The following is a 15,726-nucleotide window of genomic DNA, read 5'->3' on the forward strand; positions in this document are numbered from 1 at the left end:
CTACACAGGTATTATATGAAAAGGAAGGGGTCAAAGTTTAACAGACTGGTAGGAGGTTAGGAGGGTTAATTAGTTCAATTTTGTATTCCCTATAATTAAGCCATGCGTCAAGAAGTGAGGGGAACTTTTGAATATTTTGTAAAACTGGACAGATTCCAGTTTAAAGGTGAAAGCTTCTTTTGGGTACATTTGTATACCTTGGTTTGTAATCAGTTTTCTGCAGTAAATAGAGGAAATTCATAATATTTTTCTGTGTGTGCACTTGTTCTTTGTTAGGCTTTATCGTTTCTTGCTCTAAAAAGATCCTACCAGAATGGTACTCGTCGAAATTATAGGGATTTAAATGAAGGAAAGAGTGATATAAAAAAGACTATGACTAATGTCAATTATGCTTATTGGTGTGATACAAAATATAAAGCACTGCCCTCAATTTATCCTCATTCTAGACAAAAACAAGGGCAAGGACAAAACTAATTTCATTTGAGAGAAAGAGAAGAGCCATAAGACAAAGACAGGACAACATAGAAAACCAATAATAATAATACCCGAAGAAAGAGAGCAAAGCTAAAATTTAACACCAATAGAAATGGCCAAGGGAAAGGTGGTCAGAGGACAATTAAACCCTAAATGTGACCAAGCACCTTTCGAAAGGGAAGGAACCAAGAGAAAGAGGCTGTGTGTCATTAGATTGGCCACATCAAGGTAAGCAAAGGAGCCAGCAGGTGAAAAGAGAACTTCATACTCTGGAGGTTAGATTTCCAAAGGAATAGTGATGAGAATATGGTTTGAAAGGCCCAGAAAGATAAAATAGATTGAAAATGAGATTCTTTTACGAACATAACTATGAATAATATTCTATGTTGGTACACGAGGCACTGCCACCAACATAGTTATTTCTTGTATGAGAGCATTGGATTAATATTCCTTCAACACCTGTATTGTGTATGAATATGTTGACAATGCTCAACCAGTATCCAAATAAAACATTGCCAACTCAGACACGCACTAGAAACGACCTATCAATTCAGCAAACACCCAAATAGGGCCTTATACTTAACAGAACATGGCTATTGTAAGAAAATCAATTATTTGCTTTCTTAAAAGAAAAATACATTAGGAAACAACTTAAATATGATAAATGATAAAAAAGAATATTGAAAGGGAAAAAAATGCTAAAGATATTTCTTCAAGAAGGACTCTTCATTTGTGGCTTATCCTTCCTACCTATGCTGGGCATTCTTCCTAACTTACAGCTTATGCTGTAAACTAATGCCTCCTTGTAATTTATTTTTGTGGGACTGATTATCAATGCAAAGCTTAGCAATTTGTTTTAAGATTAATTCATAAATCCTAATCCTCAGTTTAGACTTTTTATTACCTTGCTCGTAATTAATTTCATTTGACTGGTGTATACCATGTGCGTTAGGGAGGGAGGGGGACATGCTCTTGTGTCCTATATTTTGAACATAGTCCATGTCTATGTTATGACAAAGGTTTGTGTTTGTGACAGTCTGCTTCATAAATATGAAACACAACTCTAATTACAAACATCTATTTATACTCGGACTAGATTCCTAATCCAAATCAAATAAGAAATCACTCAAGAAATATAATTAAATATGGAAACTACTTTGCCAGAGATTATCTAAGATATTCTAAAATACTCCAAAGATACAATCAAAATATTATGAGATTTTTTTTAGATATTGTAAACAATACTATTCAAAATGAAACTACAATATCCCTTAATATTCTCACCCACAATGATAATAGATAAAAAGAAAGATTAGACAACCTTCCACTTCAGTAAACAAGACAATCACAATATCAAATATATACTGAAAAGCTGACAAAAACCATAATCTATCTTGCACATACACACGCACCCCACCACTACTAAATTGTAACGTAACAAAGCAAGGCAATCTACCAAATTTGCACATATTGCATAACACTAACTTAAAAATGAGAACAGGCATTATAATGAAATTCTTGGGACTGGCCTTACAACCACTTGCAGCCAACGTAACAAGCAAAGTGACCACAATCACGATCAACCAATGCCATTCAACCTAAGTCACATTCAATAGGCTTTAAATAAAGGAAAACAAAAGAATCCACTCATAGCAAATACCAAGATTCATCACAAGAATTATAAAAGAAGATAAAATTTGGATCAATAATAGTAATCCTGTGAAATTGAGAGGGAATGAAAGTGTTTCCTGATTCTGAGGTTCAGGTGTGACCCTGTCCAATCTCAGAGCTTCTCCCACCATTATAAGTCTCTTTTCTTTGATCTTGCACGTCATTGTCTTCTAAAATAAACAGAATGGCAGTTTGTGACAAATTACTGATGCAACTATGATTGAATCTGAATGTCAGCAGAAACAAATTTGCGACGGATAGGGAAGGGGGGAACTAGTAGAGCAAAACGAGGTAAAAAAAAAAAAAAGAAAGGAAAAATGCCTCTGGTTTCTACTTCTCACATCCTCCAGAGAATTCGATCCTCTGTTTCTGTAACAGACTCACAGGGTCACTGCACTCCTTGTCACATCAGAACAAAGCTTTGGATGGAACAGAGTTTAGGAATAGATAATTGACGTCGGAAACCCCCCCCTGTAACCTAGGAGAACCAGAGATTTCATTCTCTATTGTATTAATAAAATTGCCCAATGAGTACCCGACCCTGATTCTTACATACAAATAGCTAAGGGGTCCAGCTGGCATGACACCTCTATGACAAAAAGAATTCCACCGGTAATAGTAAGATTAATTTTTACAACAAACTTAGAGTTCTAGTACCATTGGCCAAACAAATTCAAATGCAACTTTGCAGCAACAGAAGTTGGAAGCTGGAAGATAAGTACAATAAAAGCAATCATGACAAAAAATATTTGCAAGGTACGACCATCAATATTTAGACGTAATATATGTTCATACTTGATAGCACTACACAAGGGTCTAGGATATTATGACACAAATTAAAAAAACTGTCATGAGTCCAGAAGAGAAAATATAGCACAATGATTTATGAATAATGACTATACCCATAGAAAGCAAGACGAAAATTTCTACTGGTTGTTGAGATTAAACCTGAGCATGGTACCAAGTTGTGGGCAAAAGCTTAATTTTTGTATTTTGGGAGAAATTACAATTCAAATTCATCTTCAAGCTTCAATGCCTCGGCGGCAGCCTCTTCCTCTTCGTCGTCGATGACAAAATAAGGATTATGAGCCTCTGGCTTGAACTTGTATCCAGTAAAGAGATAGAAAGCAAGCGTGGCTAACTCGGCAGCAACAACACTGGTCCAAGAATAGCGATAGGAGGTTATGGTCTCCAAGGCATAAACGACAACCCTGGTGAAGTAAATGTAACAGATAACGACGACATAGTAATGCCTGAAGAGAGTCAACTTCATCAAGTTAACGGCGGCCTTGCCGTCGGTCCTGGCGGCCTCGCGGAGGTTCTTGATGGACCAGACAATGGGGAAGAGCACAGCGCAGCAACAGACGACATCAACAAGGAGGAAGACCTGTTTCCAGGTAACCCAGTCATGGCCGTAGGGACCACTCTCGTCAATGACAACCTGGGCAATGTTGGCGATGACCTGAAGGGGGATGACAATCATGAGAACCTTCTTTTCCTTATCCTGAAGGAAGGGCTTCAGGAAGGACCAGCCAGTGCCAATCAAGACAATGAGAGTAAAGAGAGAGATGCCCTTTAGGAAGCTGAATATGTAAAACAGGATATCCCAACCGTGGGCGCTTCCGGTGCGCTTGATGTACGACTTGTCCTCGGCCTCGCACAGGAGATTCAAAGCCTTCAAGATGATGACGGCGAGCATGAAGTAATGGATGCGGAAAGCGGTCAAGCGCTTCTTGTAGAGGACGCTGATCCAGAGTGCGGCGAGGGCGAAATAGAGCAGCGAGAAGAGGAAGTAAACCCTCGGAAGGATGGTTCTGCCGGCGGAGAGGTAATCGCGGACGCCGCTCTTGCCGTCCAGGTTGTACATGGCAGATTTAACGTCCATGCTCACTTTAAGCTGCTGCGGGTGGCAGTTCGCGAAGACCAGGTTGTACTGGTCGGCGTCGGTTTCATTGTAGAGCGTGTTCAGAGAGTCCTTGCCGTTGAGGGAATTGAAGGTGTAAACGGACTTGACGAGATCGGATTGAAGGGCGCACCGAATCTCGCCATCCTCCAGTTGCTGGAGAACGTGGAGCCAGGAGTCGAGGGTGCACAGGAAGAAGCCAACCTTGGAGAGGTCCAGATTGGAATTGGAGAGTGAGATTTTGGATACGCTCAGCTCCAGCCGACCCTTGTGGGTGAATCCAAACTGATCGAAGGGCACGATGGGGCGATCGTCGTTTCGGATCTCGGAGAAGCGGATCTCCGAGAACGAGATGGGGAAGAGGGCCAGTAAGAATAGGAGGAAGAAGAAAGGTAAAGACCCCATCTTCATCACGGTCGAGATAGATCAGATCTTGCTTGCTATTTGCAAATAAGCCGTAGCGTAAACTAGTCGGCAATGTAATGTAATGTAATGAAAGAAAATTAACAACACACCAAACTAATCAGTCAACATCAAATTCTCAGGACACCAGTAAAGTTATCGTTAGCTTTTACTAATAATAATCCCCCACCTTCATTTCATATCAAATTTCTTATTTTTTAATTTTTAATAAATAAAAAATAATTAATTTTTTAAAAAAATATCTAAGCGGTTAAATTTGACAAATTTATGCCTAAGTTTTACCTTTGGAAACAAAGTTCCAACTCAAACGAAAATCGCTCTGGGATCTATGCACAAATTCTATGAACAATAACACAAAACTCAATACAATTGCTTAGAATTCAATTAGTATATATAAAAATAATTTTATAAATAATTACTTGGTGTGATAAAATCAAGACACAATGACTTTTATTTTTAATAATAATATCATTTTGATAATGTTGTCGAATTACTATAAGTTGATTAAATATAAATTTATCATGTAGTGTTAGAATGAAGATTTTGAAACGACGGAACAAGAATCAATATTAAGAAATGAAAAATAATAAATTCAATCAAAAATTTTAATAAAAAAATTGTTTATATTCAAGATTCAATACTTATAAGGAAATCTTCGTAGTTCAAAATATAATCTGAATTCAATCAACCTTAAATTAACATGAATGTAATTAAAAGGTAGATTTAAATCTAGATCTATTGAATTTCATAACAATATGAAACACAATCGCGATCTCATAATTTTTGTAAAATTCAACAACAGTAAATAATTGATTTAGGTTATTTTAGATCTAGATCTAAATTTAGATCTATATCCAAAATTAAACTTCAATCTCAATTTTAAATCTAATTAAAAAAAAATTAATAATCATGAAAACGAAGAAGAAGATGAAGAGAATTCATATGGTAAAATTAGACCAGGAACTCAAATTTTACCACAATTCATGTAATCTTAAATTGATTGAATAAACTAGCCATATATCTTCATCAAGACATTGTAATTCATTTCATGTGCAGTAGTTGAGAGAAATTTTTTTGAGAGAGAGATAGAATTTAGAGAAACTTGTAGAGAAAATAACTCTAAAATTTGATAAATGAGAGAAAGTGTACATAACAAACCTCACAAAACTTATTAATAGACCAATATAGTGGGCTTAATTAGAATATTTACAAGGCTCAACCCACTAATCAACTAATTAACAAGGTTATATTACTAATATATTAAGTTCCTAAAGTAAACTCAAAATAAAGTGTATAGGTAACATTAAGACTCATTTTTGGACCTTGAGACATTTGAAATGGTTGAAACTCCCAATAGAGAAGTTGTAGAGATCTATCTTAATTTTCCAGGGAAACCAAGAATGCCTGATTTCGAGTTTGGGAGCTTTAGACATGACCTATACAAGTCAACATGTCAAAGTAGACAAAAATTACGAAAATTAACTTGAATTTAGAATTCAAACCAAAATAGTCTACTAAATCAAATGTCAACCAATTCATTAATTTAAGACACTTGAAAATGTTAAATAAGCCCAATCTAATGTTCTAAAATATATATGAATTATGCAGTATCAATAAGCATTGCCCTAATATGGGAAATAAAAGGATAAAAGCCAATATATTTTGTAAGTTACGCTTTACAAGGAGTAGAGATAAGGTTTCTCATAGAAAAAGTGGCATTTTCATTGAAGCTACAACATGGAACTTAAAGCAAAATATTTTATCCCATTAGGTCGTAGTACCCACTAACCAACCCACTCGAAAAATTCTTGATCAACCTTATTTGGCTGAATTTATGGTAACATGGCCAATTGTGTTGTTTAAGTACAACATTGTTTATGAATTAAGGCAACCTCTAAAATCTCATGGTTTATAGATTTCATGATTGAGTTAACATCAAATGTTTTAGTTGGTAACACTAGTGGAAAAAAACTATTAAAATCGGTCATTTTTTACTTTTAAAATCGGTTTTCTAACCGATTTTAAAATAGGCAATTTTAAAAAGTTGAACTTTTAACATCGATCATGCAATGATCGATGTTAAAAGTCTAACTTTTAAGATCGGTTATGGCATAATCGATGTTAAAAGTTGTTAATTTTTTTTAAATAATTAACTTGTTTTAGGAGGATCTCTCAACAAAACCTACAAATTAATAAAATACCAGACAATTCATATGTTTTCAATGGACCAAATTACATACAAATGACAAGAGTTGGTAAATGTCAACCATATATGTAATCAAAATGTTTTTAAAATACATGTAATGCATAAATGTGTACATAATAAGTTAAGTAACTTACAAATTGTTATGCATCCTAAACTACAAAATGAAAAATGTAGTCCATTGCTCCCTAATGGTGTTTATAAAATACAACTATGCCTACCAAGTCCCACATGCTCAGAGGCTCATTCACCGAGTGGATTACATGCAACGAAAGTGATAATCCAATTAGAAGCACCTGCAAATTTAGCACATTTTCATGTTCATGCTTCATGCGTGCGTGTAAAAACCAGGAAATGGTAACTAATAAAGTAACCTGGTGAGGGACGTAGATCGCGACAAAGGAAGCCCACCACCAATGCCTTCCATACCGTTGACTCTAATCAGTGAAAAGCCAATCCTCCCTGGCACCCCACTGCCACTTTTCTCGCCTGAAGAATAAGATAAAGGGTAGATGGATCTATAGACGCACATCTGCAAGCAGTACGGGCCGTTCCAGATTCAAAATTTACCCAGAATAAAGCAACAACAAAACTAGAGAGATGAGAAGAGAATGAGAATGTTACCTTGATATAGTAGACTTGCAAAGAAAATGAGAAGCTGGAGACTTTAGATGAGAGCGCGAGAGAGACTAAAGAAATGAGTGGACCGAAAGTATACAAAAACGATTTTTAAAAAGGAGGGAAGGAATGGAACGAGAGAGACTAATATATTCTCGTTGACTTTTTTAAAATTGGTTATTTAAGAATCGATTTTGAATGTAGGATACAAAATCGGTTCTTAAATAGCCGATTTTAAAAATAGCAATTTTTAAAATCGGCTATTTAAGAACCGATTTTGTATACTACATACAAAATCGGTTCTTAAGTGACCGATTTTAAAAGTAGCGTAGAGACCTTTTAAAATCGGTTAAAAGTTAGCCGATTTAAAAATTAGTGTCATTATTTATAAAATTGCCACCACGCCACTTTTAAAATCGGCTACTTTTTAACCGATTTTAAAACTCCAATTTTAAAAGTGATTTTTGTACTAGTGTAACCTTACCTAGAAATTATTCATTGATGTTTTTTTACATTGTCAAGGAGGCACTTCATAATTGTGTTTCATTTTCTTTCTCGACGTCAAATAGCTAGGCAAAGTATGAAGCTTCCATAAAAGTGTTTGAATTGGCCATTGAATTACTAGCTTGAATAGTCGTGATGAGCAATAGCCTAGCCTTGTTTCTAATAATGACTCTTAATTCATCAAACTTATTTCTAAAAAGCCACTTAGCACCTATTATAGGATGATCATTAGGCATAGAGACTAAATCCCACACATCATTCCTCTAGAATTAATTTAGTTGCTCTTGCATAACAACCATCCAATGTTCATCTATAATAGCTTCTTTTATAGATTTTGGTTCTACTTGTGATACAAAATTCATTATATTGCAAATATTCCTAATGGAATGACTAGTTGTTACACCTTTTCCAATATCTCCAGTAATATTGTTTAATGATAAATCCCGGATAGTTTTCCACTCCTTAGGCAAATCTTCACCAGCCTTCTCTATGATTTTACTAGGTTCACTCTCATGTTTCTTATCTATAGGTTCACAATCAATATAAGTGTTATCTAACAACTGTAGACACCCAATTTTGTCTGAGGGGCATACAAACAAAGAAATGGATGTCTATTATCAAGGAAAGGAACTCCCAAAGCAGGAAAATAACAAGACAGGACATCAGAGGGCCGAAAGCCCAAAACAACTAGTTTTAGTGGCCTAGAACGGGCTGTTCCAAAATCAGAACGGGTCGTTCCCAAATCTGGAACGAGTCATTCCTAAATTAGAACGGGCCGTTTCGAGCCACCTAAAAGGCTTAAAGACTCTTGGTTGGAACGGGCCGTTCCAGACCAGAACGGGCCGTTCCAGACCAGAACGGGCCGTTCCAAACCAATCAAAAGGCCTAAAAAAACTTGGTCTGGAACGGGTCGTTCCTAAACCAAAACGGGCCGTTTCAAACTATTAAAAAGGCCTAAAAATCTAGTTTGGAACAGGCCGTTCTAAGCAAGGAAATATAGTGTTAATCTCAACTCCGTAACGGGCCGTTCTCAGTTCAGAACGGGTCGTTCCCAGGTGCGTGATTAACACACAACGTTCGGATCCAGAATGGGCCATTCCAAATTTGGAACGGGCCGTTCTGGCCACTTTATGATGCCTATAAATAGATAGCTTGGGCACAATCCTCAGGGCCTCAAAAATTTTGTCCTGGACTCCTTAGAGCTTGAAATTTCTCTCTCTCTCTCTCTCCTATTGTATTTCTTGAGTATTGTGAGACAATTGTAGTGTGAAAGGTTGCCACAAAGCACCTAGATTTTCCATATTTGAAGATCTAACAAAGCTTGCCACGAGGTATTTCATTAATCTTCTTCTCTTTCTTTTATTTCTTATTTTTTGGTTATAACAAAAGCAATCATGTAGACGTTTTAGGGTCAACCGTGTAATTTAAATTTCAAACATGTAAATAGTAATTCATAAAGGGGATCTAATATTTAATTTATTATTTCTTATCACATTAACTTCATCATAGGGTACCGATTGAGGGTGCTGTAGGGGTGCTTAATACCTTCTCTACACATAACCGACCCCTGAACCCAATTCTGGTTATCAAGGCCATTATTGAATTTTTAAAAAACTTTTTCTTTTTCCAATGTTTTGAGTAAAACATTGGTGGCGACTCCAAGAACCTATTTTTAAAATCATTAATTAAGGATTAGTCTGGTGTCCGGGCATTCCTTAATTGATGAGATCTTTAAAAGGATGTCTAAACCATTAGTCGCGAGATCGGAAATTTTCGGGTTGCGACAGATGGCGACCCCACTGGGGACGTTTAAAGAGGGTCAAACATATACAAATGATGAAGTTAATAAAATAAAAAATAATAATTTAAATATTTTTTCCCTTTACTTTGTTTGGTTTATTTGTTTGGCTTCAATATCTGTTTGCCTGTTTAAATTCTACACATGTTTGAATAAAAGTTGTACATATAGCTTTGCACACAACAGTTTCCCCTACACCTGGGGGCATGAGGGTATTAAACATAGGGAGTGGTTGACGTACGACCAGCCCAAGTTTGGCCTTGGATCCTGCGAGCCTTGTCGGAAATCACACCCAAGGTGATAACCAGTTATTCTAGCCTGAAATACTGCGACAAACCTTAGAGATTGCCAGGTGACGGTGACAGAGGTACTGGGTCCCTATAATGGGGGCACCTTGGGAGCCTGAAAGACCAGTGAGATTAGAACCGCCTTATACAATGCACTTTTCTTACAGGGACCACAGACCAAGGATTTGGACGTGACTGTCTGCGGGTGTACATTTGTTTGAGCATGTGTGTTGCATTTGTTGTGTTCTCTCTTTGTTCATTTCAAATAGAAAGGAATTATAGACAAACAAACAGATATCAATAAAAAAAACTAACACTCTTCTGTATACCCTAACTCTAAAGCATTATATAGGGTAGTTTATTTAAAAAAAAACAAAAATATATAACAAAAATCATGCATCATAACCTTTAGTAAAAAAAATGATAAAATTTAGGCAAAAAACAAACATCATGCATCTCGTAGGATAATACATTAGCATACATTCATTAGAAATGGAAGGCACATATAATAGTATGCAAAGATGTTCTCTAAACAAAAATCAATGAGAATGATATTCATTGAATTTCTCAAGTGACTTTGTATCCTATTCTAGGTTTCATATAGATAACATACCTTCCTTGTAAATAATAAATAAGAATAAAAAGGGAAACTTAATTTGTCCGTGTTAATCGTATAATGGAAATTATTGTAATCAAGTGCGAACCCGACACATCAAATCGACGAACACCTATCAGTAATTGGGGGCATCACACGCCCAAATCGACAATTCAAACACCCAGACTTTTCCATGCTAAAACGACAATTGTCGGGATAGGATGAATGATCAAGAATAGACGAATTCTTACTTCTAGGGAATTACAAGAAAAAACCCAATTGAAGAATAAAGGCATTGCATGATGAGGACCCGCTAGGAAGAAAACCCGCATGGGGCGTTCTAGGAAAAAATTAGGGCAAAGAAAAAAGAATCAAAATCCCGATAGGATACATCCTATGCAAAAATTAGGGATACATAAAAATAAAAAAAAAGCAACGCCTGCTCGAGTTGAAAATCGAAAGGCAGTTTGAGTATTCCCTTTGAGAAGCAAGAATCTATAAAGGTTTCACTTCAAATTCAAAACACCGACGTTCAAGTAAGTGGGAATGTGTTCCCAAAGTAGTTCGACCAATCATCAACCATGAATCTCTAGGTGGCAACCTCCGTCTATCTCTCCGTGTACGAATCACGAACTCGGGGCATGCCCGGGCCTTCGAGCTTTGCTAAAGGGGCATGTGTAAATTGAAAGTACTATTTTAAATGCCATAACATTCTTTCATTTCTCTTCTACCTTTAAATATTCACTCTAGGCCTCATCCATTAACCCTTAATAAACAAGACGTATTTACGACAAAGATGTTACTCAATAATAGCATGGAAAGGATAACAAAGGAACAATCAGGAATCCAGAAATGACTGGGTTTAATAAAAATAGGGCGTCCCATACAAACGTTGCAAAAATGAAAGCTTGGTAGAAACCCACTAAGGGGGGCTACGTAAAATTAGGGCAAGATCCGCTAGGGGCTCACAATCGAAAAGGGAAACCTAGACAAAAGTAAGGATAAAAAAAAAAATTTCTGCTAGGAAACACATCCAAAGTAACCTAGGCAAAAGTTAGGACGTTAAAGCAGCGACCTGAGTTGAAAACCGAAAGGTGGCTCAGGAGGGATCATTCAATCAGAGCACAAGCCCAAGTCATCACTCCACTTTCCAAAAAGATTAAAACACAACGATAACTTCCTTGTAGTATATACGTTTTGTTTAATTACCCTAAACACCAAAGCCTACCTTGGCGAGCCATTCTTCTAAAAAACCTTTTTGGAAAAAACATCCATTCTAACAACCCTTCTGAAAAAATACAAACATCCCCTTTCTTCTTTTCTCTTGACCCTTATGGCATTAAAATGGTACCGAAAAGATACACGAAAAATGCACAGTAAATACTCGTAGAGGGAAGGCCAAGACGTCCCCGAAGGGAGTTTGAAGACGCTTGACTATACATCGATTAGATAATCAAGGAGCCACTAAAACCTTGAGTTCAAAAGAACATATCCCGGCGATAATCACAAACGGCATGGATAAAAAGGAATCATCAACATTATCCTTAACGCGCACAGGTTAATTTCCCAAAAAAAAAATTGAATTGCATGTTTAGGAACAAACACATGAGCATAAACTGCATCGCATGCATATGAGGTAGGGGCATATGGAAGGGCGTTACAAAAAAAAATGGAATAAATAAAAGAATCATTATTTTCTTGCATTTTCATTTCATCCATGCATCCATGCATTCTACTTGCTATGGGTCAGAAGGACTCATCAAGACAAAGCACTCATAAAATCTCAATAGCCAAGCATGAGTCGAAGCGGTGTCAAATGGCAACCCCAAGTGATTCTATATGCCCACTAAGCAAAGACATATCAATAGTGGAATAGAATAGAATCAACCAAATAAGCAAACCCATAAGCATGAGGAGGCCATCGCGCCCTACTCCTCAACTGAATGAAGGATGAGCCAAGAAAATACCAAGACTAGGAATGACTTCCTAACCAAATCCAGGAGTGGCTTCCAAAATAATACTCACCAATAAAGATTGAGCAAATAACATCATCATGGGATGAAATCCCTCCACCAATGATGACAACACAAGATAAAACAGAAAAAGGCAAACTTCGTAAATGTTGAAAAAGCCGAAGCATTTAGAAAAATAGCAGAAAAAGGCAAGCTTCAAACATGAAAGAGCCGAAGCTAAACAAAAATGAAATTCAGAAGAAAAAAAAAATCTATCAGAGGCAGACGCCTGGAGAGGCATGACAATACTCACATGACAAGGGTAGCACCAAAATCCCTGTCACCCATCTACTCATTTGCCCACCAGCACAAGGGCACCACCTACCAGTAATCCTTATCTTCATCAGATGTCCTCCCCAAAGAAAAGGGGCCATCACATCATCAGCACCAGCAGACGGCCTGGAGAGGCTATGAAAATACTACGGCCTGGAGAGGCTATGAAAATACTACGGCCTGGAGAGGCTACGAAAATACTACAGCCTGGAGAGACTACGAAAATACTACAGCCTGGAGAGGCTAAGAAAATATTACAGCCTAGAGAGGCTACGAAAATACTATAGCCTGGAGACGGCCTGGAGAGGCTACGAAAATACTGTAGCTTGGAGAGGCTACAAAAATACTGCAGCCTGGAGAGACTACGAAAATATTGCGGCCTGGAGAGGTTACGAAAATACTACAACAACAAAGAGGCTTACCTACCTTTAGAAGAGGCCGGCTGAAGCCTAAAAATATTAGTCCAGCTTGGAGAGGCTACGAAAATACTCCCTCTTAAACAAGCTACAAATAAAGGGACACAATATCACAAGAGAAATAATGGAGCTTCTACTCGAAGACTGAAGATCAGGTGTACAGTTTGTCAGCCTTGTTACCCAATAGAGTACACAACCAACACTCAAATGCTCTAAAAGGTAATAATACGAGCAAATACACCTATCCAAGGGAAGCAACATAGAAGCGTCACACAAAGAGACAAAGAGAAGACCCGAACGAAATGTCTACGTCTTTACTTTCCTTTGTGAAAGCAACACACAACTATTCCAAAGGACAAGTAAAGAGGGGCAGCTGTAGACACCCAATTTCGTCCGGGGGGCATACAAACAAAGAAATGGACGTCTATTATAAAGGAAAGGAACTCCCAAAGCAAGAAAATAACAAGATAGGACATCAGAGGGCCGAAAGCCCAAAATAACTATTTTTAGTGGCCCGGAACGGGCTATTCCAAAATCGGAACATGCCGTTCCCAAATCTGGAACAGGTCATTCCTAAATTGGAACGGGCCGTTCCGAGTCACCTAAAAGGCTTAAAGACTCTTGGTTGGAACGGGCCGTTCTAAACCAATCAAAAGGCCTAAAAAAACTTGGTCTGGAACGGGCCGTTCTTAAACCAGAACGGGTCGTTCCAAACTGTTAAAAAGGCCTAATAACCTAGTTTGGAACGGGCCATTCTAAGCAAGGGAATATAGTGTTAATCTCAACTCCGGAACGGACCGTTCTTAGTTCAGAACGGGTTGTTCCCAGGTGCGTGATTAACACACAACGTTCGGATCTAGAACGAGCCGTTCCGGATTTGGAACGGGCCATTCTGGCTACTTTCTAATGCCTATAAATAGACAGCTTGGGTACAGTTCTCAAGGCCTCAAAATTTTTTTCTAGGACTCCTTACAGCTCGAAATTTCTCTCTCTCTCTCCTATTGTATTTCTTGAGTATTATGAGGCAATTGTAGTGTGAAAGGTTGCCACAAAGCACCTAGATTTTCTAAATTTGAAGATCTAACAAAGTTTGCCACGAGGTATTTCATTTAATCTTCTTCTCTTTCTTTTATTTCTTATTTTTTTGTTATAACAAAAGCATTCATATAGACGTTTTAGGGTCAACACTAGTGGAAAATCAGCATATTATGTCACCCCTTTTACGTCGGAAATACGAAAATCTGACGTAAAAAAACGCGGTAGCATTTTTGTAATTTTTGCCAACTTTTTTACGTCAGACCTGGTAGGGTCTGACGTAAAAAGTCAAATCTACGTCGGAGGTACGTTGTGTCCGACGTAGATTTGACATTTTACGTCGGACCCTACCAGGTCCGACGTAAAAAAGGACGCAAATTTGAATAAGAGAGCGCGAGGCATACCGCGCGCATTCACTCTTCATCACTTTTCATTTTTTTCTCTGTAAACCCTCTCCCTCTCCTTTGTTACTGAATCGTTTTTTTGTCTTTTGCAGAAGGATGAACTCTTTGTTACTCATTCGCACATTGTTGCTGTTCTTCAAGTATGAATCAAGGTTTCGTTAGCACTTTTCTATTTCGCATTTCTACTCTGACTATCTATTTTATTCGATTTTTTGGTTGTTTTATTTGTATAGGTAGTGGGCGTTTTTTTTTGGGTAGTTCTCGAAGCAGAATGGCTTGTTCTGCAAGCAGAACGGCCTGTTCTGCAAGCAGAATGGCTTGTTCTGCAAGCAGAACGGCCTGTTCTGCAAGCAGAACGGTCTGTTCTGCTTGCATTCTTATGTTTTTTTTTTGTTTTTTTTTTTACTATTTTTACGTCGAATTTCGTAATGTCCGACGTAAATTTACGTCAGTTTTGTAGGTCTGTCATAAAATTTACGTCTCCCGCTTTTACGTCGGTATGTTTTCTGACGTAAAAAGCTCAAAATACCCGACGTATAGTACACCTCTTTTGTACTAGTGAACCGTGTAATTTAAATTTCAAGCATGTAAATAGTAATTCATAAAGAGGATCTAATATTTAATTTATTATTTCTTATCACATTAACTTCATCATAGGGTACCGATTGAGGGCGCTGTAGGGGTGCTTAATACCTTCCCTACACGTAACCGACCCCCGAACCCAATTCTGATTATTAAGGCCATTATTATATTTTTAAAAAACCTTTTCTTTTTCCAATGTTTTGAGTAAAATATTGGTGGCGACTCCAAGAACCTATTTTCAAAACCATTAATTAAGGATTAGTCTGGTGTCCAGACATTCCTTAATTGATGAGATCTTTAAAAGGATGTCTAAATCATTAGCCGCGAGATCAGAAATTTTCGGGGTCCAAGCTAGCATGACACCTCTATGACAAAAAGAATTCCACCGGTAATAGTAAGATTAATTTTTACAACAAACTTAGAGTTCTAGTACCAATGGCCAAACAAATTCAAATGCAACTTTGCAGCAACAGAAGTTGGAAGCTGGAAGATAAGTACAACAAAAGCAATCATGACAAAAAATATATG

The 15,726-nt window shown here is 37.3% G+C and overlaps 1 protein-coding gene across 1 annotated transcript; it reads right to left on the reverse strand.

Moving 5' to 3' along the window:
* Positions 1 to 2,893: 2,893 nt before the first annotated feature.
* On the reverse strand, positions 2,894 to 4,572 carry LOC109790677 (Lung seven transmembrane receptor family protein). The gene has a single exon (XM_020349873.3). It carries the CDS (start codon positions 4,457 to 4,459, stop codon positions 3,149 to 3,151), a length of 1,311 nt encoding a protein of 436 aa, XP_020205462.1. The 5' UTR covers positions 4,460 to 4,572; the 3' UTR covers positions 2,894 to 3,148.
* Positions 4,573 to 15,726: the final 11,154 nt, after the last annotated feature.

This window comes from Cajanus cajan, chromosome 6, assembly GCF_000230855.2.
Source record: "Cajanus cajan strain Asha chromosome 6, NIPB_CcT2T_4, whole genome shotgun sequence".
Lineage (NCBI taxonomy): Eukaryota > Viridiplantae > Streptophyta > Magnoliopsida > Fabales > Fabaceae > Cajanus > Cajanus cajan.

Coding starts and splice junctions, on each gene's coding strand:
- LOC109790677 (XM_020349873.3), bottom strand. CDS start 4,459: ATGAAGATGGGGTCTTTACCTTTCTTCTTCCTCCTATTCTTACTGGCC.